Genomic DNA, 22875 nt, shown 5'->3' with positions numbered 1-22875 from the left:
AGCTCCATGTTCACAAAGAAAAAGGCAAAGTGACAGAAAGACAATTTCTTTATTTGTCACAGCAGAAGTAACAAAGGATTTGTTTGCAAAATAAAACAAAAATCACCCAGATAGCACCCTCACCAAACTTCAAAGAAAGAACTGGTTGAATGTTTGTATTTTTATTTTTTTTGTAACACACATTGGAGCTGTTAATTGGTTTGGTTAACTGACATTTCCTCTCATCGTGGATGTTTAACAGTTTTTTCTATACTTTTTCACTTCTGTACTGAAACGGGCAGAGGAGAGGTTGGTGCGCAGCTAAAATGGTGACACCGAACTGCAACCGTCCAATAAAAGAGAAGGCTGGAAGCCACATGTGTTGATGGGGTGTGACACTGACTACTGATGGCCGTGGAAACCAATAGTCAGGACATGGATAGTTAATCAAGGAGTGAATGGATTCAGCAACCTTCTCATGCCCGGGGGCCTGTTCAATGAAGCTTTGTGAATTATCTGGATACGTCTTCTGAATAAAACCTGGAACACGTGTTTTAACCGGTTCTAGTCACCATAGTTGTCCAGGTAAGTCACTGAATGTGCTTCTCTGAACCGGCCCATGGATTGTAATCAATGGATCAAAGGAAAAACCTCCGTTCCAACCACCTTATCTGCACATCCACACCAATGTAATCAACTGTGTATATATGCAATCTGAGAGATTTATTTACACTTAAGTCAGTTGTGAAGCATGCCAGGGCATTTTTTTAAGAGCTTGGTGGGGCGTGACTATAAATGCTGTCTTGTGTGTTTGTGTTAGCGTCCACATTTCTCCTCCTTCACTCCGGATCCACCGCTCCAGTGTCTCATTCGGCCATTCTCCGGTAGAAGTAGAGGTACCCCAGGTCTTTGGGAGGTTTCTCTGAAGCGCAGACCTTCTGATCGTTGAAGATGACCCACCTGTGAAACAGAGAGACGGGTTATTGATTTGATTATGTATCAAAAACAGAGCGGCTTTTTAAATCTTATTTGAGAATAAAATATCCACCACTTAAGTAAAGTGACAGCTGCTTTTCCCAAATGGCAAACAACCGTCATATTCAAAACATATAAAAGGTCATTTTTGAACACACTCATTTATTTCTTCAAAAATAATAACTGTTTTTAAAATATAAGGTTAATGCTTTTCCCCGTATACAGGGTCAGACCAGACCTGGAGTATGGCGCCCCCTGTTGAATAGCTACTTCATTACACCAGTGTTTCAAGGGTACTTTGGAGTACCGCAGAGACTTCTATTTATTGTTCATTTAAAAATATTATTTAGTATATATATATAATAATAATATTAATTCACAGAAGAATGATTATATAATGAATTCAATAGAAAATAAAGGTTAAATAAACTACATTTTACAGTTTTTTCTTCAACCAAAATAAATGGTTTGCGAGTTCTCAAAAACATATTTCAAAAAACGTTATTGAACAGGTTTGAGGACCACTGCACGAGAACATGTTCTTTAAAGACTTTTTAAATAAATTAACCTGATTAGAGAACAGACGGCATACTTTGTGAGACTGTAACATGCGTTTTGTTTCTTTGAGAACAAGGGATTCATTAAATAAGTTCTTACAATGATATTTGCTAAACAGTTCTGATTTTTAAATGAGATATTGTGGTGTTGAAACAGCCAAAAATCCCTTAAAACTAGAAACCTATGTGCAGAAGAAAACCACTTACTGCTGGTCCTTCTTGATGTGACAGACGTAGTGGCCGCACATTGTGCTCGTCCCCATGTGACTGATGAACGCAAACAGCTCATACTCTGGATAAAGAAGAGAAACCATGTTTAATTATACTTAGATCATACATAGGATAAATATTATAAAATATTACATCAAATTATGACGGCAAGGTCACTGCCATCTACATTTCACAACACATCTCTCATCCTTGAGACTCACTTCCTGGTCCGTCTCTGACGCGAGGCCCAGGCGGAGGAGGATCTCTGCCACCTTCGCTCTCTGCAGCTGAGCGACCGCCTTCAGACACGTCCATGGACTCCAGGTCGTCCAGGTGGGAGAAGATCCAGTCCACGGCCCGGTCCAGGACATTACTCTGTGAAACAAACACCAGGTAAAGGAGACATCATTAGAGAATGTCAGCAAAAATGACTATTTGGTCTAATATAATCTCTTCACGTCTATTTTGCCTTTACAGTGCAAGTACAACATTGTACAAGTGTCCTCATGAATTGGCAATCAGGCTATAGAAACATAGTGAAATACATTTGCCGCATGGTTAAAATTTACTTCTGTAAATGGATTCAAATGTTTTATATAGTCACAATATAAGAGAAAAACCAGAGCTGTGCTGCTCAAGTGTCAAGTGCTCTTTTGAAAAATAACTGTCAGTTTCCGTTGGATATGTGGGAAGAAATGTGGAGGCCACAGTAAATTATTGTCAGAACCATAGACAGTAAATCAAGTCTAAGACATATCTCTTCCCAGTGCTTCTGAGAGCTGAGACCAAGTGCAGCTTTAAATCCTGCTCATTTTTTGTTGAGGTATTTGGTGTATACTTTATTCATCCCCAAAGGGACATTTGTCTGTGGCAGCAGCAAGCAAAGTTACATAGAAGACACACAAATATTAGGTATGAAAAATCGTCAATTTATACAAAACAGCAGAGCAAATTTCATTTAATTAAATTAAACTATAGTGGTGGGGCAAAAATGGAAAGTATATGCAGTGTATATAAGTATATACAGTGAATTAGAAGTATGTACAGTGACTAACTAAACAAAAGCCTGCTAGGGCTATTGTTTGCGTTAATTCAATTGAAACTGGTAAGTCTCCACAAATGAAACTGGTAAGTCTCCACGAATGATAAAACTTGGAAACTTTACAGTTTGAACGAAAAGGGGGCAGCTGTGCCTGTATTCACACGGTTCTACTTTTAGACTAGTGGCAGATGAAACAAGTAAAATCCCCATCTCGAAATGAAAGGAGAGATTCTAACCGTAGCTCGAAGTGCTTTGGTTGCCTGGTCTCGGCTAAAGCCCATGGAGACAATGGTGGCCAGGTGCTCCTCAGAGAGGCTCTCGGTGGGCGTGGTCCCGGAGCTGCAGCCTGGCAACACCAAGGGGGATGCAAAGTCTGCAGCCAATCAGAAAGAGCAGAACATTTGAAAGAGAGTGAGAGGAGCGAGCAGACTGATTGATGACTTTCTTTCCGGTAAAATCCCACAGCTCTGCACACCTGGGTCATCCATATGGCTCATGATCCAATTCATGGCAGCATCAATTCCAGTGTTCCCAGTGTAGTACACCGCTTTCCTGCAGGCCTCCAGTGGGAATCCCATTTCACATAACTGGGACACAGTGGAGTCATCAAGGACTGGAGCTGAATGTGTTGGGATGAAAAAAGGTTAATTACTTGAATGTACTTTATGCCTTTCACATTGTCAATTCATGCATTGTTATGAAATTTACGTAGACAAAAATGATGTAATGTCCTGTAATCAGAGGCCACCGGAGGCCAGCGGATGTTGACATGCAATTTAAAGCACATAATGAAAAAAAGTAAAACAAAAATGAAAAGGCAACAGAAGGACGCAGGAAAACAGAAAAAAAAGAAAAGGAGGAAACAAGGTTGGACAAATAGGAGTGAGAAGGAGCAGAGCAGAAACTACAGACAGACTAACACAGCAGTGGGGAGTAGAGAGAGTCGTCCTCCTCGTTGCCATGGAAACCCAGGATACCTTTAACCTCCACATCTGGGGTCATGAGTGGGGGCGGGGCCACCTCTGGCAGAAGCTCTTCCCCCGGCTGCTGGCCAGTTGCACGTAAGGCGGTCAGGTCCAGAGTGTCTGGAATGTCAATGCTCACATCTGCGGAGGAAAAGCATCCGTTACCAATCATGCACAAATGTTTGTTTTACACAAACACACCCTTTATTATAAAAACAAAATTGGTAAATGCCAGCTGCTAAATTGTAATAATAAGGGCCGTGTTGCTTCTAAGCTCTGTGCACTCCTCCGCCCTCGTGCTTTATGGTTAATTTATAACTAGATAACTCACTGCATTATGATGCAGTGAGTTATCTTAAGCTATTGTTTTTTTGGTACCTCAACACTTTCAGAAAGCTCCATAAAAGAGAGCCGCACTTTTTGTTCCTTTCTTTTTCCCTCCTGATTCTTTGTGTAGATAGGCTGTCAGGTTCAGAATTTGAACTTATTGTTTTGTGTATTTTAGTTAGTTATTGTGGTTTTATTTCTAGTTATGATGTGGGTTTGTTAGTTCAAATCCAGCTTCTATATCTCTGAATAAAAGACTTAAATCTAAAAAAAAAGAACTACTCATATTCTTCATGTAGTCCTGCGTTACTTTCTTTTACCCCCCTTCTCCTGTACACATGCAAAAGCAATAACTTAGAGACAAACAATGATACTCTTTTTTATTTCCCCAGAGATGGCAAAAGAGTTGTTCTCTAAGCCACCAAACTACATAAATGCACTTCAAACAAAATGAAAGAGAAGCCATCAATGGCTTTCAAAATCTCTGCAATTTAACTTGAATGTGTGTTAACACACTGCACAGGAAATTAACATACTTGTGCACCAGTGTCATGGGAACAGGAAGTAATTTAGAGTCGGTTATGTAAATTACAGTTTCACCACTAAAAACACAAACAAGCTTTATGCTTACGAGAGGAAACAGAGGCTTGCAGTGATTACTTGCAGTATCAGACACTGACCAGTCAATCAGGAACAGGTGTTTTGCATGTGGCCACATATACAACACGGCATATGACAACTGTATAAATGACACCATGGCATTTCTGGGTATTGCTACAATACTCAGTCCTTCACAATTTACTATGGAGATAATGCGAGTAGATGTCCAACTCTGTTAAATTTAGAAATATACACTTTTGTGTTGAGAAAGAAAAACAACTGTCTTTTCAACACAATCATTTCATAATATCTTTGCTTACCCAATTTCTTGGGCACCCAGTCGAGGCCAAAGGTGAACTTCTTAATCTGGATAACCAGGTGGTCGGGGAAAGAGGCAAAGCGGGTTGTTCTGACAATGAGAAAAAAGTAGGTATTAATAAATACAGCTTGAGATCTGATTCATCACTTTAAGTATGTGCGGTTGTCTTTCTACATACTTGGTAGCAGTAGTCTTGGACTGCACAGCCGAGCTCCAGAAGTCTGTGAGGATCTCTGGTTCACTGAGAGCCGCCATGCAAGCTGTGAAGGGGATTTGTGCACGCACTGTAGGGGCGGATGAGTCCCCCTCCTCACGCCGGCGCTCTGCCTCCTGCAGCTCTTCTGTTCAAGAAATACATTAATGTATGAGAAACACTGACACTTCTATTCGCACATCTCTGAAGTGGTTACATCCATGTCTGATCTCGAGCCCGCCGCTGGTTGGTTTCTACGAGGTTACGTAATGCTTGCTGTTTCTTGGCTGAGTTCTCTGGCATCATTACGTCTTTTGCTAAATTATTCCTCGTTCAGCTTGACATTTCCTTTTCAATTAATAAAAGCAATGTTGTGAGACAATTGCGCACAGTCATGGTGGTGCTGCTCTATTTAATTTCATAGTCAAATATAAATGTTAAAATATTAATAATCGACTGCAAGATCTAGTAAAAAAAACACTCATAAAAATGAATTTTTTGAGGGGGCCCGGCTTTGAAGCTGATTCGTAGCCCATTGCAGCATGTCATCCCTCCTCTCGCCTCCTTTCTCTGCCTATCTGTCCTGACTATCCAATGAAGACAAAAAACAATAAATAAATAATAATATCTGGAAATTGAGTTGGACATTGTATTGCGTCAGCCTTTCACCTGTGTTGGTCGCCTGGTCCATCGGCACAGGCAGTTGGACGATGTAATCCACCCGCTGCGTGTACTTGGCTTTCTGCGATTGCTGACACACAATCCTCTCCTCTACCAGGAACCTGAAGGCTTCAGACGGGTTGGACCCAGAGCGACAGTTCCTCTGGGGGTAAAAATAAATAATAATATAAGAGAAAAGCTGGGTACCATAAAGAGATACAGAGTGTGAGTGTTACTTTACCTCCACCATGTTTATGAAGTGCAATAAAAACTCCTGGGCATCCTGTTGTCGATTCGTAGAGAACTCTGCGTGGCCCCGCCCAACAAGTGCTTTGAACATTCGCGGTGCAATACCGAGTTGGTCTCCCTGCAAACAAAGCATGAACAGTCAGATTTGTCAAGAGTGAGGGCTAAGACGAGGTAGACCACATTTTCACTTATTTTTGAGTGTAATTCCCATATGTGCTATGGATAATTGTTAAAACTAAGACTTGTGAATACACTGTGACTGATTCTTTTTTCCTACCCTGGGTTCAGATGCATCATTTTCATCTCCAGGGTCTGGTGCTGGTTTGGAATACTCTCCTGACAACAGACCGTAGCCGAGCTTGGCTCTGTGATAAACAAACAAAGCTGACATCACTTCACATCCAACAATATAACAAGAGGCTCACACAGGTGCAGGATTTGAATAAAGGCCTAAATGTATTTTGAACTTCTTGAAAAAAACATGGGGGAATGTCTAAGCAGGGAGAAGACTCATGTCTGGTGGGTATAAGAAACTTTTGTGTACAACCACAAAAGTAGACATTGTTTGAATTAGGTCACATAAAGATGAAATCTGGCAAATTTCCATCTAAAAAGGGAAAACATAAATACATATATAATATAAAATAGAATGTGATTTTCATCCCATATCTGGTGGTTGTTCAGTTTAGAAACATTCAGTTTAGATTATAGATTATTATTATATTTATTGCAATGGCAGAGAGCTAAAATGACAAGAGATTTAGTGTCAATATAAGTCTGTCTAAACCGTGCTGATATAAATTGAACATTTCTAGTCAGGAGTATAACCCACATGAAATAATAATTAACATTTCACTTCTGAGCTGCCTGGAAAAGAATCTGTAATCAGTTTTGAGGTTGACAGCTGACCGAGTATGTTTATGTGCATTTTGAAATGTGTAATATATTTTCAAATACTGTCCTTTGCTTTCCTGTCATGCAGCTGAGAGGGTGCTTTCGGGCGTCTAATGGCAATACAAAAGCTTGTCAGAGAGAATAACCAGACACTACAAGGACACTTACACTTGGGTTTTAAAGTCTTGGGTGGGGTCACTTGGGGCTTCATCAATAATCTTGTCGATGTTAGACACATATCTGGAAGGCATGAAGAAAATGATATGAAAACAATTCTTTACATTCTGTCAGTGCATACAGTGTCTTACTGTTAATGATTCACACTTTGAAAAGTGTCATTTTTAGATAATTATTTCAACTCTAGTCAACTTGATGGTAATATTGTGTTCGCAGTCTGTCATAAGAATCAACATTGTCCTTTGTCACATGACAGGAATCACAGGAACTGACATAGAAAAACATAGCAACTTGGGAGAACAGGAGGATGGGGGCTATGAGTAGAAGAAGGTACTGACTTGTTCTGGAAATCTGGAACAGTGAAGAGCACTTGCATGACAGAGTTGAGGTAGCAACTGTTGCCCAGATTCTTCATACCAGTCAAACCGGTGCCAAACAGGGGCCGCAGGGTGGTCCCCGACTCCTGGATCACCTCCCACTCCCCCACACGCTGGTTCACAGCGATCTCCAGCTCTGTCATTGTCCGCTCGGTCTGAGAGCAGAGAGGTCAAAGTGATAAGAGAATGAAGGACGCAGGCTACAAGCAAATGGAAGACTATAAGGTAGCCTTCAACACAAGTTTTGAGAATGAAAAGCAAAATGTGCCCATGTGAAGGCACAATGATAACAAGCAGAAGAAGGAAGAAAATACAAAACGCATCATCGCCGCACTAAGTGCTGCACTTAGTCTTCTGCTCCAAAGTAGCACAATTCTTACACCCCCTGTCTGTGCAACATCCTTATGCATGTACAGCAATACTTTACCAAGACAAGAAACAGCATTACAGTGCAAAGTGAGAGGTACAGACATCAGTCCATGTTAGAGATACATATACTATTATAATGGTTTAGATATATGACTTTATTTATGTATACATAAGCATCAAATTTGGCTAAATATTAAACAAGATGATTTATCTGTGGTATTTGGTTTTGTGGCATTATAAGCTAAAGTGATTTTGTGAAAGAACTATACTGCACAGCAGTCTAACGTTGCAGCTGAATTTAGACCTCTTAGTTATACCATGAACTCAATCTAGGAGGTAGAGCCTGCCATAACTGTCTGGATGTCTGCCAACAAAAAAACAATTAAATACCTCTGACTCAATTTGTACAACTTGAATCGTAAAGTAAAGGGTTCAACTTAAATTTGATGGTGAACAAAGCAAACCAGGTGGGGAAATGGGCAGATTTCATATTTGCAATCATCAATGTGAGAAAAAAAAAAGAAAAGAAAAAAAGTCTGCTTCCACTAAACACAGCAGAAAGACAGAGCTTACCTTCTCCATGGTCATCATGTTGATGCCAAAGTGAGAAAGGTGCTCCGGTAACTTGGAATCCAGTACCATGTCATCCTCTTCATAGGAATACACATCTGGAAACACAAAACAGAGTTGGCAATTAAAGGCAATGAATGGCTGCACGGCAGTGTAGTGACTAGCACTGACGTCTCACAGCAAGAGGGCCTGGGGTTTCCCGATCTGGGCGGGGTTCGAATACTGGTCTGACAGATCCTTCTGTGTGAAGTTTGCATGCTCTCCCTGTCAGCGTGGGTTCTCCAGCTTCCTCCCACAATCCAAAGACATGCAGCTTAGGTTATTTGGACTCTAAATTGCCCGTAGGTGTGAATGTGAGCGTGAATGGTTGTCTGTCTCTATGTCTGCCCAGCGATGGACTGGCGACTTGTCCAGGGTGTACCCTGCCTTCGCTCATAGACAGCTGGGATCGGCTCCAGCGCCCCGCGACCCTAAAGAGGACTAGCGGTTTGGATGATGGAATGGAAGTTAAAAGCTTTAGACAAATGCATATACTCCATAAAATCAAACAAGTTAAATCAAACATTCAAATTTATATTTCAATAATAGAAAGCCCTATAGAACATATTATGCCAATGATATTAAAATACAACCCAAATCCCATTTTGTTTTCCTTTTTATAGTCTTAAAAAATGCTTTTCAATGTATTGTTAGAAGTTTCATTTTAAAAAGAAGAAAAAAGGAGAACATTCAAAAATGCTCCTTTTTCATCAACTGGAGGGGCATGTTGGTGTCTGCGTGTGATTGACAGCAGTCGGGAGAACACAAGAGCAAGTAAACAAACTTGCATCGTGTCTTTCAAGATATGAGCAGACGGTTCACAGAAGCATTGACGAGAAAGCCCCACACCGGCATCTAAATGGACCACGGTAACATTTGCAGGAAGTGGGGGTGCCATGCAATGTCCGGCACCTAAACAGATTATTTGCCATTTAGCCTGAAAACTGATGTTAGCGGTAAGTTTTCTCTTTGGCTAGTGTTTGATTGGTGACTTGTTTAACAAGCAGAGATGCAAAACAACATGTACTCATGTTTGCAAGTTACATTTAAAAAAATATATATTAAAAATAATAATCTTAGCATAAAAGCAATCTGTGGCTATTGTGTTGTGGGATGCTGTTAACAGTTTGATTGAATGTACAGAAATGTCTTCTACCTATAAAACATTTTTCTTTTAGTTGGACTTCAACATTTTTACAACACAAAAATCCTCCAGCCATCTGCATACCTGCTCCATCAGGTGTGATGGTACCAAGTTTTACAGCTATTGGGTATCCTGTTTCCTGGAAGTGTACAAGGGCATGGTTGTTGCCCCCGGAGCCATCAAAATATCTGCGACCACACAGGACTTTGCCGTCTGTCAGGTTCATCCAAATATTTTCCTGGAGGTCACACACCTCACACCTCCAGCCACTAGGATGTAAAAAATGACAACACAAAGTCTCTAATAAAAGTTCTGAAATAAATATTTGACTCTTGCACTGCCCTTGAATATCTTGTAGGCTCTGACTCATATAACTGAACAACCATCTCTATTCTAAATTACATTATTGGAGACAATTACAACAATGGACCAATGGATCCTAAATGCAAGAGCATTATTGTTCACATCTTTGCATTAGTAGTTAGAGATGTAATGTAAGAGAAGCTTTGTTTATAAAGTCACTAATCTAGGAGGGACTCCATGGTAGGTTTATTCAAGAGACAGTTATGACAGTGTCTCACCTGGGAGGGATCTTAACTCCGTTGTCAAGCTGTTTGAGCTCAGCAGCATGCCTTGACTCCTGTCTCACCTCTCCATCCCACTGTTGAACTTGTAAGGCATGAGACACTGAGTCGGCTGCCATGATACCCGCCATTGATAGGGACACCTAGAGGGAACAGTAACAAATTAGACATGATTAACAACTTACGATGAAACTTCTCTCCTTGATCACTGAAGGTAACTACATTGATCCTCCATATCCTATGTGCATGTGCCCAAATGCAAATTTGGGCACATGCCATATATTGTACATATTCCCAAAGGAATATGTACAATATATAGTTTGAAGACATTTGAAATAGATTTCTGTATTTAGACAATGTGATTGTCAATTATCATATTATGTATATATAAGTAGTAAGTTTATTGCCATTGTTATGACGCAGACAAAACCGAATGATCACAGAAGAGACAGAATATCTCACCCGCTCTCTCACAACATCAGGCATGGTAGCAAGGTCCTCTGATGTCACTTCTTGTCTGTCAGGTAAAATAACCACCTTTACATCCTCCTCATACAGTTCCTGCTCCACATCAAACCCTCCTTCAATCCCTGGACAGAAAAAAAAAACAATAAGGAAGGTCGATACAGGCAAATCTCAAAAGAGGAAGCCTGTTTTATCTGTGTTTGTGTAAATACTCTCTCATGGACTCACCTATAGCCAATCTGGTGGGCTTTTTCTTTGGCGGATGTCCAGATCCAGAGTTATTGTCATCTTCCTTCTGTGGGTGTTGAGATTAGTTCAGTCAACATGTTAAGAGATGGTAAAAATAGTGTCAAAAACATAAAGGCAAGTATGTGTTAATGTAAAATTGACCACATTGTTGACGAAAATGAAGTTATAAAAGTAGAATAAAATGTTTACTGGCACCTTCGCCTTGCGAGTTCGGGTTATGTGTAAGTAAGCCCTCTGGCCAGTCCGGGCATGGTACCTGTCCACATACTGACCCCCAAAGCCAAGGAAACTGTTCATGCACAGATACAGTCCTCCTTCACTTTCCTGCAAAGAAGAAACAGGCGAGAGTGAATGTTACGACCTGTGCTCAGCTCTCTCTAATGTGTCACAAAACTGGAAAGTTAAAGTTGAAGGAAATGTGGATGTCTTACATGTCACAGCAGGTCAATTATTCTAGCATCGTGTTAACGTTTGCAATTCAACTCAACACAGGTGTAATGTTATTGAATATCCTAGATCATTATAACGAATCAAAGATTTAGAAACTATGATAACACCGTGTAAAGCACAAACAGTGCTTCCACATTTGTGACCATAACTCGACTGAGTCAGATCGTTAGCTAGTTTGACAGCATACCCAGTTACACTGACACAGCTAACGCTAGCTTACAAGCTAGAGCAGCTACGGTCCCATTACAGGGCTCTATTAGCTTAGCTTAACGCTAGCTTGCTAGCTATTTGAAACCGGAACATCTCGTGTTGTCAAGTGTTGTCTCTGAAGTAAAGACAGCAGACAAAACGCTCTGTTAAACAAAGACACGGACGACTGGAATTGAATGAGACATAAAACAACACTGTTTAGTTGGCTGACGTTTAGATTTGTGAAGGGAAGATGGCTCACCGGCGAGGAAAATGACAAGGCGCATTCGTCTTTGTGGACCCGGTCCCCGGGCTTCGGGACCCGGATTGTGGACAACACCGACATCAAAACCTCACCAACCTCCGCCATGATAAAATAGCTAATTCCGCCGTTCAGTGGCCCACTTCTTTCTCTATTGTTGGACCCCCCAGCCTCTTTGATAACCCCGGCTTGGAAGAGTGTTTGTTGTCTCGCCCGTCTGGTGTCGTCTGTGTGCGGCTGAATGAATCCTGAGACACAGCCTTGTGTTGAGGGAAGGCCGAACGGAGGGGCTGCGGCTTGTTACCGTAACACGTCGTGCAGATGCGGCCGTTGAGATTTTGTAATGCTGTATATTTACATTTAGATCGTTTCTACTAAAGCCAAGTCACTACTTAAAATGATGTATGCACATATGGAATATAATAACTAGAACAATAGTGATGTATACGTTCATCAGATAATTAATATTTTTAGTTGTCTTCTTTTACTTATTTTACGGTAACGGCTGATGAACACAGCCAACGGCTCGCTCTCGCGGCGACACATGAGAACTGCAACTCCACTGGCTTGATAATAGTCAGTTAAACATGTCGTCCGACCACCCCCAAGCACGCCAATTAAATTACTTTTAGTTTACTTCTTTTTTTTTTACTTAATACGAAATGACTAAGAGGATGTATTAACGGACAGTTAATACATCACGTGAAACGACAATCCATATTCTCCTAAAACGAGGGGAAACTTTCTGGATGGCACTCTCCTTCATTCCCCAAATATTTCCGGAGTCCCTCCTCCTCTCCGAACTCTCCTCCGCGGGCTCTGTTCCTCTCACCATGGCGCCGCACTCGGACCATTTCACTGTATACGTGGCGTTTCATTTTGCCATTCTAGCATTGCTTAATTTTAGTTCAGCAACTCCTGGGAGAGGGGGCCCACATGTGGTGGCACTGCTGCAGCCGTACGACTTATTATATTACACGGGAGTGCGCTCGTACTTCGATGAGGAGTGGCTGAAGGCTGCAGAGCTGCTGGAGAAAGCGATCATAACCAAGGAGTCTCTGTTTAAAGTCCGCAGGCGGTGTCACGACGACTGTGTGGCAGCAGGGAGTGATGCATTCAATGAACTGGGTAAGTTGAACTCACATTTTAATTGTACCACACAATCAGTAACATGGTAATGACATGTAATATTTGCCTGTGGTTCCCAACCTTTTTCCCTTAAACAAAAAGCCATGTTTACTTGTGACTCTTTATATTATGGCCTTAGTGTGTAGCTACATCAGTTATCAACACAGCAGTTCAACCAGTTGTATTTTTTTTCTTCTCTGATTATTATTCTCAGATTGTTTTTAAGAATTTTTGAGGTCCAAATGTTTCCCAAGAAAGAGACAAAAGAAAACTGTTGATATACTGTTTTTCCTTGTAATCATCTTGTGAGCCATTAGATGTATTAGTTGAGTCCTTGGTAACCCCACTGACCTATACAATGCATATATGTATTACATTAATTATGACTTCATAAAAATAAACACATTATGACATTTCTGCTTTAAGATGTCACTATTTTCCTTTACCTTTTACCATGAAGTTACCCAAACTAACTACTTTAGATAATTACTGGTGGACTATAAACAACTGTAACGTCACTGGCAGCTTCCCAGATTCTCAGTTTTCGATTCGAAAAATGTAAGGATAAATTAGGTTTATTGCTTTATAAATATTTTTTTAATGTAGCATTTACACTCTTTATGATTGCAAAGTTACGTTAATATTCAAATTGGAAACTTCCAATGGGAATTTATGGGAAGTAACATGAAATAACTGAAATAAATGGAAATATAGGGGTTCTGCTCAAACTTCAGGCTATTACTATGTCATACGCAGATAAAAATGAACCTTTTGCCATATCATAAGCAGACATATTACATTAGGTTGCCAAATAAATCCATTAATTTGTCAACTCTCTAATGGCCCGTGTGATGAGTCAGCTAGCTCGCAAGTTAACTGATGGGGAAAGGTACTTTTTAAAATGTAGTCGACATTGTGGGTTGTGTGTAAATGTATACTCCAAATGTTGATGATGCTTAAACTATATTTACTAAGTAAACATTATTATGTTTGGTGTTGATGATGGAAAATGTTCAACGATACTGTATATTTCACTCCCTTAAATTATTTATGTTTTCTGCATTATTAGACTCTGAAGGGGGGCGTCTGTGGGACCTCTGGACTTTGGATTGGGTTCAGCAGAAGGCTGAGTGTTTGAGGTTCTGTATTGGACGCTCTGTCACACCTGCAGGACAGCTCCCTGTTTCTACCGATATAGAATATGAATTCAGCTCGCGTAACCCGTACAACTTCCTGCAGGTCACATACTACAAGGTAAGCCTCAAAGTGGCATTTAGAGATAAGCAGCTCAATGTCAATGCTGTGACTCTCCAACCCAATTTACTCTCTTCTTCCCGCACATCAGTTGGAAAAGTTGCAGAAGGCGGCATCCGCAGCTCATACCTACTTCGTGGCCAACCCCAGTCACTTAGAGATGAGGAACAACATTGAGAAGTACAGACGCATGGAGGGAGTGACCGAGGAGGCCTTCCAGGACAGAGAGCTTGAGAATGAGAAACACTGGGTGAGGAACAATGTCTTTGTAAACTAGAGGGGCATGGAGAAGGAGCAGGTATTAGGATAATGTTGCCCAGAAATCATGTGTTCAGTCCATAAACTGCCTTTGTCTGTTTGTATGCAAAATAAAGATAAAGGGAAGCAATATTATATGAGAATATTATATGATATATAATCATGATATATGGAGCTTACCATATACATACTATTTGTTCACTAGGAAATGGATTGACATTTTTAATTTCAGTTCATCCCTTTATAAGGACATGGGATTTTATATACCAAAGTACATAATTGTAATTGGCTGCACAGGACTGATCTATAGAGTCAACTTCAAAAGGATGGGACAGTCTTCTTTGTCACAGAAAAAATATTTAAAGATGTGGGTTTAAAAAGACTGCCATGGCCTGAGGGACGAAGCCCTCACTCTCACTCTCACTCTCACTCTGACTCTCACTTTCTATTATCCAACCATGAAATCCAACCCTGCTTTTACTTATTAAAGACCTCTGGTGAGGAAACGTACTTTGTCTATCAGACACACTTGTTATAACATGATATGGCTTGGCTGAAATAGGCTTAAATTGTCCAAGTAATGTCATGCCTCAAAATCTGTCCGACATGTTCTGAACAGAACAAGTCAAAGTTTTGACTTTTATTTTAATATAATGAAATCAGGATCTTCTTATTATTCTCTCTCTTTACGTGTCATGAACTCAGGTCCTGTATGATTCTGCAGTTCAGTATGAGGCCTCCTCTGAGTGGCTACAGGCAGCAGAGACATGGAAAGCTTCTGTGAACGAAACACTGCGGCACACAGACGAGTGCAGGGTGCAGTGTGAGGTGGCCTCCCAAAGGCTGCCAGAGGACAGGGGAGTGGACAGCAATGACGGCGTGTACGAGAAGGCTGCAGGTATAAAAACAAAAAAAACTTACTGAGGCTTTTTTGCAGAAAGAGAGTGAAAATGACCTGTTAACCCTACATTTCTTTTCCGTCTAGCTCTTTCCCTCTCCCTGCTCTTGTGCCGGCAGTCCTGTGTGACTCAGGTAGCCACAAGACCCGGGAGGATTTCTTCTCAGGAGGACTTCTTGCCAACACAGCTGGACCATCTGCATATTGCACAGTTTAAAGGTCAGGGTTTAGAGGTCAAACTGAAGATTACTCAATCTTGTGATACAATGTATCTTGCTCTGAATTTCCTTTATTTCAGTTCCACTTTTCACTCTTCGGTGCCACTCCTCCTTATAAACTACACTCCTGCTTCTTCACAGCTGGTGATATAAGTGGAGCAGTGCAGACACTTCGCTCTCTTCTCTTGTTTTACCCCTCTGACAAGGACTCCTTAGACAACCTGCAGCTCTACTATGAAACACTAGGGGGAGACACAGAGTCACCGGACACACAGCCTGCTCAGGTAACACATAATGGCCCTTACATTGTAAACACAACTATGGCACTAACAATCTAAGAGCCTTAGGACTCACTGTGTATTCATTTGTCACACAGGAGATTGTCAGATACATTAGTCGTGCTCTAGAGGAGAAGTCACTTCTGTATTTTGGGATGGAGAACCTTGACTTCAGTTTCACAGACCCAGTAAGTCTGAGGCAAACGTAAACTATTCTGATTCTCAAAATAATAACCACAAATGTAATGAATTTTCTTTCCTTTTAGGATCTTTGGACTCCGGAAGATGTTGTACCCGAATCACTAAGAAATAATTGGAGGTGAGAATGAAGAAAAATCCATTCTGTGTTAAGAGCTCTTGTAAATGTGTAAACTTAGTATTGTTTCACTTACAGAGCTGAAAAAGAGAAAATAAATGATAAAATAAAGGAAGGAGAGCAGAAAGAGGAAGTGGATGACAGTGGCTTTTATTCAGGTGAGACAATCAGTTCGCCCGCTTGGTTCAGTCTGTAGCAGTTAAGATTTTACCATTTTCCTCTCTCATCTTTTCTTATTGTCCTCGCTCCAGGTGGCCCAGTCCTCCAGGTGGGCGTGACCATCACCATGGACGACCAAGTTATGAACGGGACCAATCGCGTCGTGTTCGACGGAGTCATCACTGAGAAGGAGTGTGACCGAATATTGCAGTTAGCAACAGTACGTGCAGATCGATAAAGAGTCCGGCCTATCGAAACAGAAAGAGGCGCACTCTCTAACCGATCCTTCCACGTCGTCTCCCACAGGCTGCAGCATCTGCCGGCGATGGTTACCGGGGTCGCCGGTCTCCGCACACGCCTCATGAGACATTCGAGGGCCTGACTGTCCTCAGGGCTGTAAAAGTGGGTGAACAGACAATGGCAATTAATCACATTATCTTGGTGTGTAGTGTTGATCTCATGCTTTAACATAATTTATGAATACGGTATTTTTCTTCACACAATCTTCTTCCTCAGTTGGCGCAGGATGGTATGGTGAACCAGTCAGATGCCCGGCTGTTACATGAGCTGGGCGAGAGAGTGAAAGTGCTGCTGCACTCCTACTTCAGGAGCCCCTCAGGGCTCTTCACCTCTTTCACACACCTGGTCTGTCGCAGTGCTGTCGCAGGTAACGGCAACATTACCCACATCTCTCTTGAGGGAGATCAATATTACTTGCAGAAGGACATGTAATAGTGCTGAGCATGTGGAAATAGAACAACTTTTATACAGTGAGTTTAGATGTTTTTCTTTCCGATAGAAAAACATGTTTATTTGATTTTCTGAGCCTTTAGGTGATCAGGAGGGCAGGCTGGATCTGTCTCATCCTGTTCATGTTGACAACTGTCTCCTCGAGCCTGAGACCAATCAGTGCTGGAGGGAACCACCAGCGTTCATACACAGAGACCTCAGGTACACCAAAAATAAACTGTCCATAAAAATGGACATTGAACACTTAATGATCGAGTCTAAAACATATGTTTATATTCTATGCTTCAACAGTGTTGTGAATTTAATTCAATTTACAACTTAACTGAGACCGTAATGGTTATTTTTATGGCTGAATGACCTGTTTCTCCCACAGTGCCATTCTCTACCTGAATGACAACTTTAATGGAGGAGAGTTGTTCTTCACTAACAGGGAGGCCAAGACAATAACAGTAAGTCACTTTTCAAACTTAATCCCAGGTTCCATCTGAGCTCACTTTCTTTAATCCCTTCCTCCATGTCTCCAGGCTCGAGTTAAACCCAGCTGCGGTCGACTGGTGGGCTTCTCCTCAGGTCCAGTAAATCCACATGGGGTCACTGCAGTGACCAGTGGCCGGCGGTGCGCGCTGGCCCTCTGGTTCACAAAAGAGAAGATGTACAGGGACATGGTGAGCAAAACGACGGCACGCAGCCGTGACCTCCTCCTCGGGTCGGACCTGTCGTCTGCCGTCACGTGTTTGTTCATGTCGTGACAGCGGTGTTGGACAACAAGAGCAGCTGGAGTGTGATGCAAATCTGGTGGTTGTTTTCATGATCCAGCATTCACACTGTCCGGCCTATGATTATACCACATCGGTGTCCTTTAGATTCATCATATATTTGTACGAATATTGAAATAATTACAGGAGTTCAGCCAGTGGCTAACGCTTTGCATCATGCAGACTGTTGAACTTAACTTAGTACCTTTTCAAAGGAAGAAATAACACATTCTTCTTCCCGAAAATGGAAGTTGAATTCATAAGCAATAAAACACACCCTTGCCGAACCCTTACATGGTCTTGTGTCATCAGTAGGTTATGGTGGGTAGATATTATTGTGTAACTGACATTACTTTATTGTTATTACCTTGAATTTTAATATTTACCATTATTTAGTTGTTGCTAGTGGCTCCAGTGGCTGCTGCTCAGCCAGAGCTACACAGAGTCACTTCCTTGAGAGGAAAACCACTTTGTGCTGCAGGGCCTCCTCACTGATACCACTTACCACAGAAGAAAACAAAGAAGAACCATTAATATAACGGGTTTCAGAATATCTATCAAGAATGTACAAGGATCTGAATCAAAATTACACTAAAAGGGAATAAATGTAATCAATTGGCGCCTACTTGATCAATCGTTGCTCTGCTTATGTTTGTCGACCTCAGGAGCGAGAGGAGGCAGAGGCCATGTGGGCTGCAGATGGACAGAGTGTGGTAAAAAAGGACGGAGAGGAGCCAGAGGGCGGCGCCACCCCTGCCAGGAACGCTCGGAGCCAAGCACCGACGGAGAGGAGCAGAGGGAGAGGCAGAGTGACGGGGAGGAAAGACGAACTGTGAGAGCCAGAACATCCAAGAGACTCCACAAACCCCACAAACTGGATTACATTTTTTTCTGCATCCACCCTCCCATAACGGGGCCATTACACCAACTATGAACACGTTGATCTTCCATTTTTAGCCACACAGTCACTTTCTTCATCTTGCTGCCTGTATATGTAAAGCTGCTTGCTTGTTTGTATATACTGTATTTGTACTGTATATGATGAAGATAAGTGAGGGAAAAACTTCTGTACTTTTTGTTTTAGCGGCAACTGACCGATATCACTGCCTTTAAGAATAAAAAGACAAGAAGAAGAAATAAAAATGACTCTTAACCAATGTTGCATAAGTACTATACACCATATGCACACAAGTGAGGGTCTAGAACAGCAATGGAGACAAAGGGAGGACAGAAAAATTAAACTTAATCGATTAAGAGATTACCTCACTCACTCCCACTGTGGCTGACTGCTGATTAAAAAATAAAACTAGAAGCTGATTACTTTTCTCAGTCTGTTCCTGTCAGTCTGTTCCTCAGAGTATAAGCATGTTTTAAAATATGATATTAGAACTTAAGAAACTGTAAAAGAAGTTACATTAGCGTAGGACATCAGAACAGTTTGAAGCGGTGAAAGGGAGAAAAGGGAACAGAGAGAGAGAGAGGTGCACAGGGGGGGAAAGGATAGAAATAGAGAGATTATCGTTAATCTCTTATAAATGAGTGCATTTGTTTATGAAGCTTAAAAAATCTCCCATTTAGAATATGGAATAGTAATCCAGCGAGAGATCATTTAATCATTCACGTCCAGCCGAGTGACATTTGACCACCCACTTCCATTTTAGCCTTCCCATTACGACCAGGCCTCCTTTTCAGCCTCCTCTGCTGTCATCTAGTGCATTAGATACAGAGTCAACGACTGTTTATGGCCCATATTAACACTCTCACTCCCTCCTGTGTTATAATCCCCTACTGCTGCAGAATTGGGTCAGCAGGCCGTTTAATGGAGCCTTGGTTTTAACCTTTTCCCTCCCTCACACGTTGAAACCATGCAGCACCCTAAAAGTGTGCATTAATCTCCTCTTAAGTAGGTGTTATGTCTACATAATGCATCCTAGAGATCCTCTCTCTAAGCACCGTGGCTGTCTGCTGTTCTAATTACACACTTGGCAGAAGAGCACACAATGTTTAGTATGATGTCATATTTCCACATTTTATGTGATTAACATAAATGAAGGAAGGTCGAACACCGAAGTTATAAACGGTAATCACAGCATCCTGTTGTCATAACGGACTCTGAGTGATGTGTAGAATACGCTGCACTTCCACGCATTGACTATCCTACTTGTGGCGCACACATATCATTAGGTCTCTACGAATTATGTTGGGCCTCCCTGTGTGACACTTTGTATTACTTTTAGGTATAAACAAAACATAAGAAATAATAGGAGGATTAAAATTCATGGTTCGACATTAATGCCACAATAGTTGTTTGTGACTGACCGATATGGCCTTTAATCCCGTCACCCCTCCCCTCTCTACTCACTCACACCCCATTTATTGAAAACATTAAGGTTAATGGTTTAGTGACCCTTTTGGGCTTTAAAGACTTTTTAAAAAATCTGCTTCCCTAACAATGCGTTACTGTTTGTACAAATTTCATGACTTTAAATGACACACAAACTAAAGCAATTTTAGTTTTAAAGCAAGCAACAAATAGAAGTTTTGTTTGATCTGAAATAACAGAAGTATTGTAACATACTCTTGCATTGTTTGTTTGTTTTTCATATGCTATTGTAAATGTATATATCTTTAATCATGTCTTATACTCATATACTGGTTTATTGTCGGGCACAAATCCCCAACAGACAAAACAAAAGTTTCCGATTTGGAATCTTTTAAAACTCTCTCCCTGTCAGTCTCTCTCTCTCCCTCTGTCTGTCTGTCTCTCTCTCTCTCTCTCTCTCTCTCTCTCTCTCTCTCTCTCTCTCTCCCTCTGTCTGTCTGTCTCTCTCTCTCTCTCTCTCTCTCTCTCTCTCTCTCTCCCTCTGTCTGTCTGTCTCTCTCTCTCTCTCTCTCTCTCTCTCTATCCCTCTCTCTCTCTGTCTTTTTCCTGGTCAGCGTCAATGTGATGGCTAACTAACAAATCCTCTTTGTTCCTCGTTTTGGTTTTGGCAATTTTTTACGCTCCATCTCACAGCCTACAACTCAATTCCTCCATATCTGAGGTTACAGCCGCCAAAACGTCTACTTATGTCTTCACTGTACTTCAGTGAGCAAAGCTGGATACTTTTAAACTCCAGAGCTGAATGTATTTACCCTGAAACATAAAGTAGATACTGGAAGCAGGCAACACACACAACACCAGCCGACAGAAGCAGTCTATACCGTGTAAGAGCCTTTTTTATTCATCCAAATCTTTTTCCTGAAGGATTTGCATAGAAAAGTAATGTGTGATCCGTGTCGGAAACTTGTCTTTACTTTTGCCTCCTTCTTACAGGAAGATCAAAGTTCATGATCAACTACAGCAACATTCAGCAATTCAGACCCTGTTTCATGCCATTTAATTGTGTTTTCCTTGTTTTTCTACACAACATTAGCATCGAAAAAGCAGAAGGGATAAATAACTCCAGCGTGCCAAAGAACTACAAATATCAGCAATATGCAGAATAAAACATAAACATTAAAAATGTATACTTTTTATTGCTGAATGTGCAAGTGCATATCAACATTATTCATTGTTTTTTCACCTTGTTTGTTAACAGCAAACTGCTGCTGTTTATTCAGGACACAACATGCATTAGTTTACTTAGTAAGTAAACATATTGCTTTCCTGACTGTTAAAGGATCAATGAGAAAACTTCAGGAAGAAACAGATGACGTCCTTTAATTTAAAAAAAGCACGATTAAATGCTTTGATGCATCAATAACTTACTCAACACCACTTCAGTGGCGTATCAGAGCGTCTTATGGGGCCTTTTGTGTGAAACATGGTCACCGTACTAATAGAGCACCCTCCTGCCTGAAAGGGCTCGCTCATGGTAGTGAGCACTAGCCGTGCCGTTTCATAATTACACAGGTGATTTACTGTTAGATAATGTGTAACAGCTGTGGGTTGCACGCTCTCCGACGAGCGGGGGTGAACATTTAAAGAGAAACCTTAAAGTGTAGGTGTTTGTTTTGAACTTAGGTCCCACCACAGCAGAACTTGAGGGCTATTGGGCCAAGGAGGGGGCCATGGGTGTGTCATTAGGTCAAAAATGACAAAGAAAAAAGAAAAACCTGTATTTTGACTCACAACAAGGAGGACAGACACATTAGTGCAATAGCTAGTTCAAGTAGCACGTATCCTGTACACTGTAACTAAGTCCATGCCTGGTGATGCTGTTTGCATAGTAAGATGGAACCAGAAAGACCTCTCTCGTGAATCCTGTTGGTCTCTCTATCACCGCTGGGCCCTGTCTGATCTCTGCACTGCCAATCTCCCTCTTTGCACATACACTTTCTAAAATTAGCTTCACCTCAGGTTTACAAAACACAAACCCTCCTGCCAGTCATAGATCTTTCAAAGGCTAACTCAGCACCATAAAAAGTAATGTTCCCAGATCCATTATTTATCTTCTTACCCCCCTCCCCTCCATAATTTCCATCTCTTAGTTTTTGATTCAGATTCACCCGAGCTTATGTCTCATGACCCCATAACCAAGCTCTGCACCTTGTTTGGTTTCCCCCACTGTCTCCTCTCCCTTTCTGTCTCTTTTCACCCCCTCTACACTCTCTCTCCCCCTCCCCTTTTCTGTCCATCCCAGGGTTTATCCCCTCATGACTGATCTCCCTTCATCCCTCCAATCCTCATCTGTTCCTCATAGGACCAGTGGAGAGAGTGAGTGACGGAGGAATATCTGATTGTCTGTGATACCAAAAGTGAATAAGCGGGAGAAAGTGTAGTAACAGGCAGGCTGAACTTATGACAACGACCAGAGGGAGACCGCTGGAGGAAGAGTGATTGAACATCGACCAAGTTACCTTGAGTTGAGTCTCCTAATTGGTGAGTGCATGGTCTTATGTTGGTGGTCACGTTTTTTTGTTCTTGCTGGTTGTGAAGTTGTGTCTTGATGCTCAGATAGATATCAGCATCAAAGAGTGAGACTTGAAGGACCTTTATCTCCGGCATCTTCGGTAATTTTGTAAAATCCAGAA

General features: G+C 41.4%; 2 protein-coding genes across 3 annotated transcripts; one reads left to right on the top strand and one right to left on the bottom strand.

The window, feature by feature from the left end:
• Window positions 1-30: 30 nt before the first annotated feature.
• usp5 (ubiquitin specific peptidase 5 (isopeptidase T)) lies at window positions 31-12554 on the bottom strand. 2 transcript variants are annotated; one of them, XM_068569591.1, is made up of 20 exons: window positions 11846-12554; window positions 11140-11268; window positions 10924-10990; window positions 10693-10820; window positions 10228-10373; window positions 9731-9915; window positions 8467-8561; window positions 7486-7679; window positions 7139-7210; window positions 6354-6441; window positions 6069-6194; window positions 5837-5990; window positions 5153-5315; window positions 4976-5064; window positions 3684-3869; window positions 3239-3382; window positions 3000-3136; window positions 1943-2096; window positions 1719-1803; window positions 31-939 (listed from the first exon to the last, which is right to left on the bottom strand). In XM_068569591.1, the coding sequence occupies exons 1-20, from the start codon at window positions 11951-11953 to the stop codon at window positions 846-848; spliced, it is 2544 nt and encodes an 847-aa protein (XP_068425692.1). In that variant the 5' UTR covers window positions 11954-12554; the 3' UTR covers window positions 31-845. The 2 variants fall into 2 exon arrangements, with proteins under 2 accessions (XP_068425692.1, XP_068425693.1); XM_068569592.1 differs by having other exon boundaries at window positions 3741-3869; window positions 11846-12549.
• p3h3 (prolyl 3-hydroxylase 3) lies at window positions 12425-19117 on the top strand. Its single transcript, XM_068569594.1, has 16 exons — window positions 12425-12973; window positions 14043-14227; window positions 14319-14477; window positions 15191-15383; window positions 15471-15602; window positions 15743-15885; window positions 15978-16067; window positions 16146-16198; window positions 16274-16353; window positions 16447-16574; window positions 16661-16756; window positions 16871-17021; window positions 17188-17305; window positions 17478-17553; window positions 17629-17769; window positions 18525-19117. The coding sequence occupies exons 1-16, from the start codon at window positions 12595-12597 to the stop codon at window positions 18693-18695; spliced, it is 2295 nt and encodes a 764-aa protein (XP_068425695.1). The 5' UTR covers window positions 12425-12594; the 3' UTR covers window positions 18696-19117.
• The last annotated feature ends 3758 nt before the right edge of the window (window positions 19118-22875 follow it).

The sequence above is a fragment of the Clinocottus analis genome, unplaced genomic scaffold (assembly GCF_023055335.1).
Source record: "Clinocottus analis isolate CAN_PGR_092001 unplaced genomic scaffold, fCliAna1.0.p SCAF_9, whole genome shotgun sequence".
Taxonomy (NCBI): domain Eukaryota; kingdom Metazoa; phylum Chordata; class Actinopteri; order Perciformes; family Cottidae; genus Clinocottus; species Clinocottus analis.
Note: the sequence above shows the minus strand (reverse complement) of the source record. Positions and strands in the feature narration are given on the sequence as shown.

Excerpts from the sequence above, each read along its gene's own strand:
- usp5 (XM_068569591.1), bottom strand. The coding sequence starts at position 11,953 with ATGGCGGAGGTTGGTGAGGTTTTGATGTCGGTGTTGTCCACAATCCGG. Across the intron at positions 11,269-11,845 it reads CCTTGTCATTTTCCTCGCCG|GAAAGTGAAGGAGGACTGTA; the intron begins GTGAGCCATCTT and ends TCTTCTTTGCAG. Across the intron at positions 3,383-3,683 it reads TCTCTACTCCCCACTGCTGT|CTCCAGTCCTTGATGACTCC; the intron begins GTTAGTCTGTCT and ends CAACACATTCAG.
- p3h3 (XM_068569594.1), top strand. The coding sequence starts at position 12,595 with ATGGCACTCTCCTTCATTCCCCAAATATTTCCGGAGTCCCTCCTCCTC. Across the intron at positions 12,974-14,042 it reads TGATGCATTCAATGAACTGG|ACTCTGAAGGGGGGCGTCTG; the intron begins GTAAGTTGAACT and ends CTGCATTATTAG. Across the intron at positions 14,228-14,318 it reads TGCAGGTCACATACTACAAG|TTGGAAAAGTTGCAGAAGGC; the intron begins GTAAGCCTCAAA and ends CCCGCACATCAG.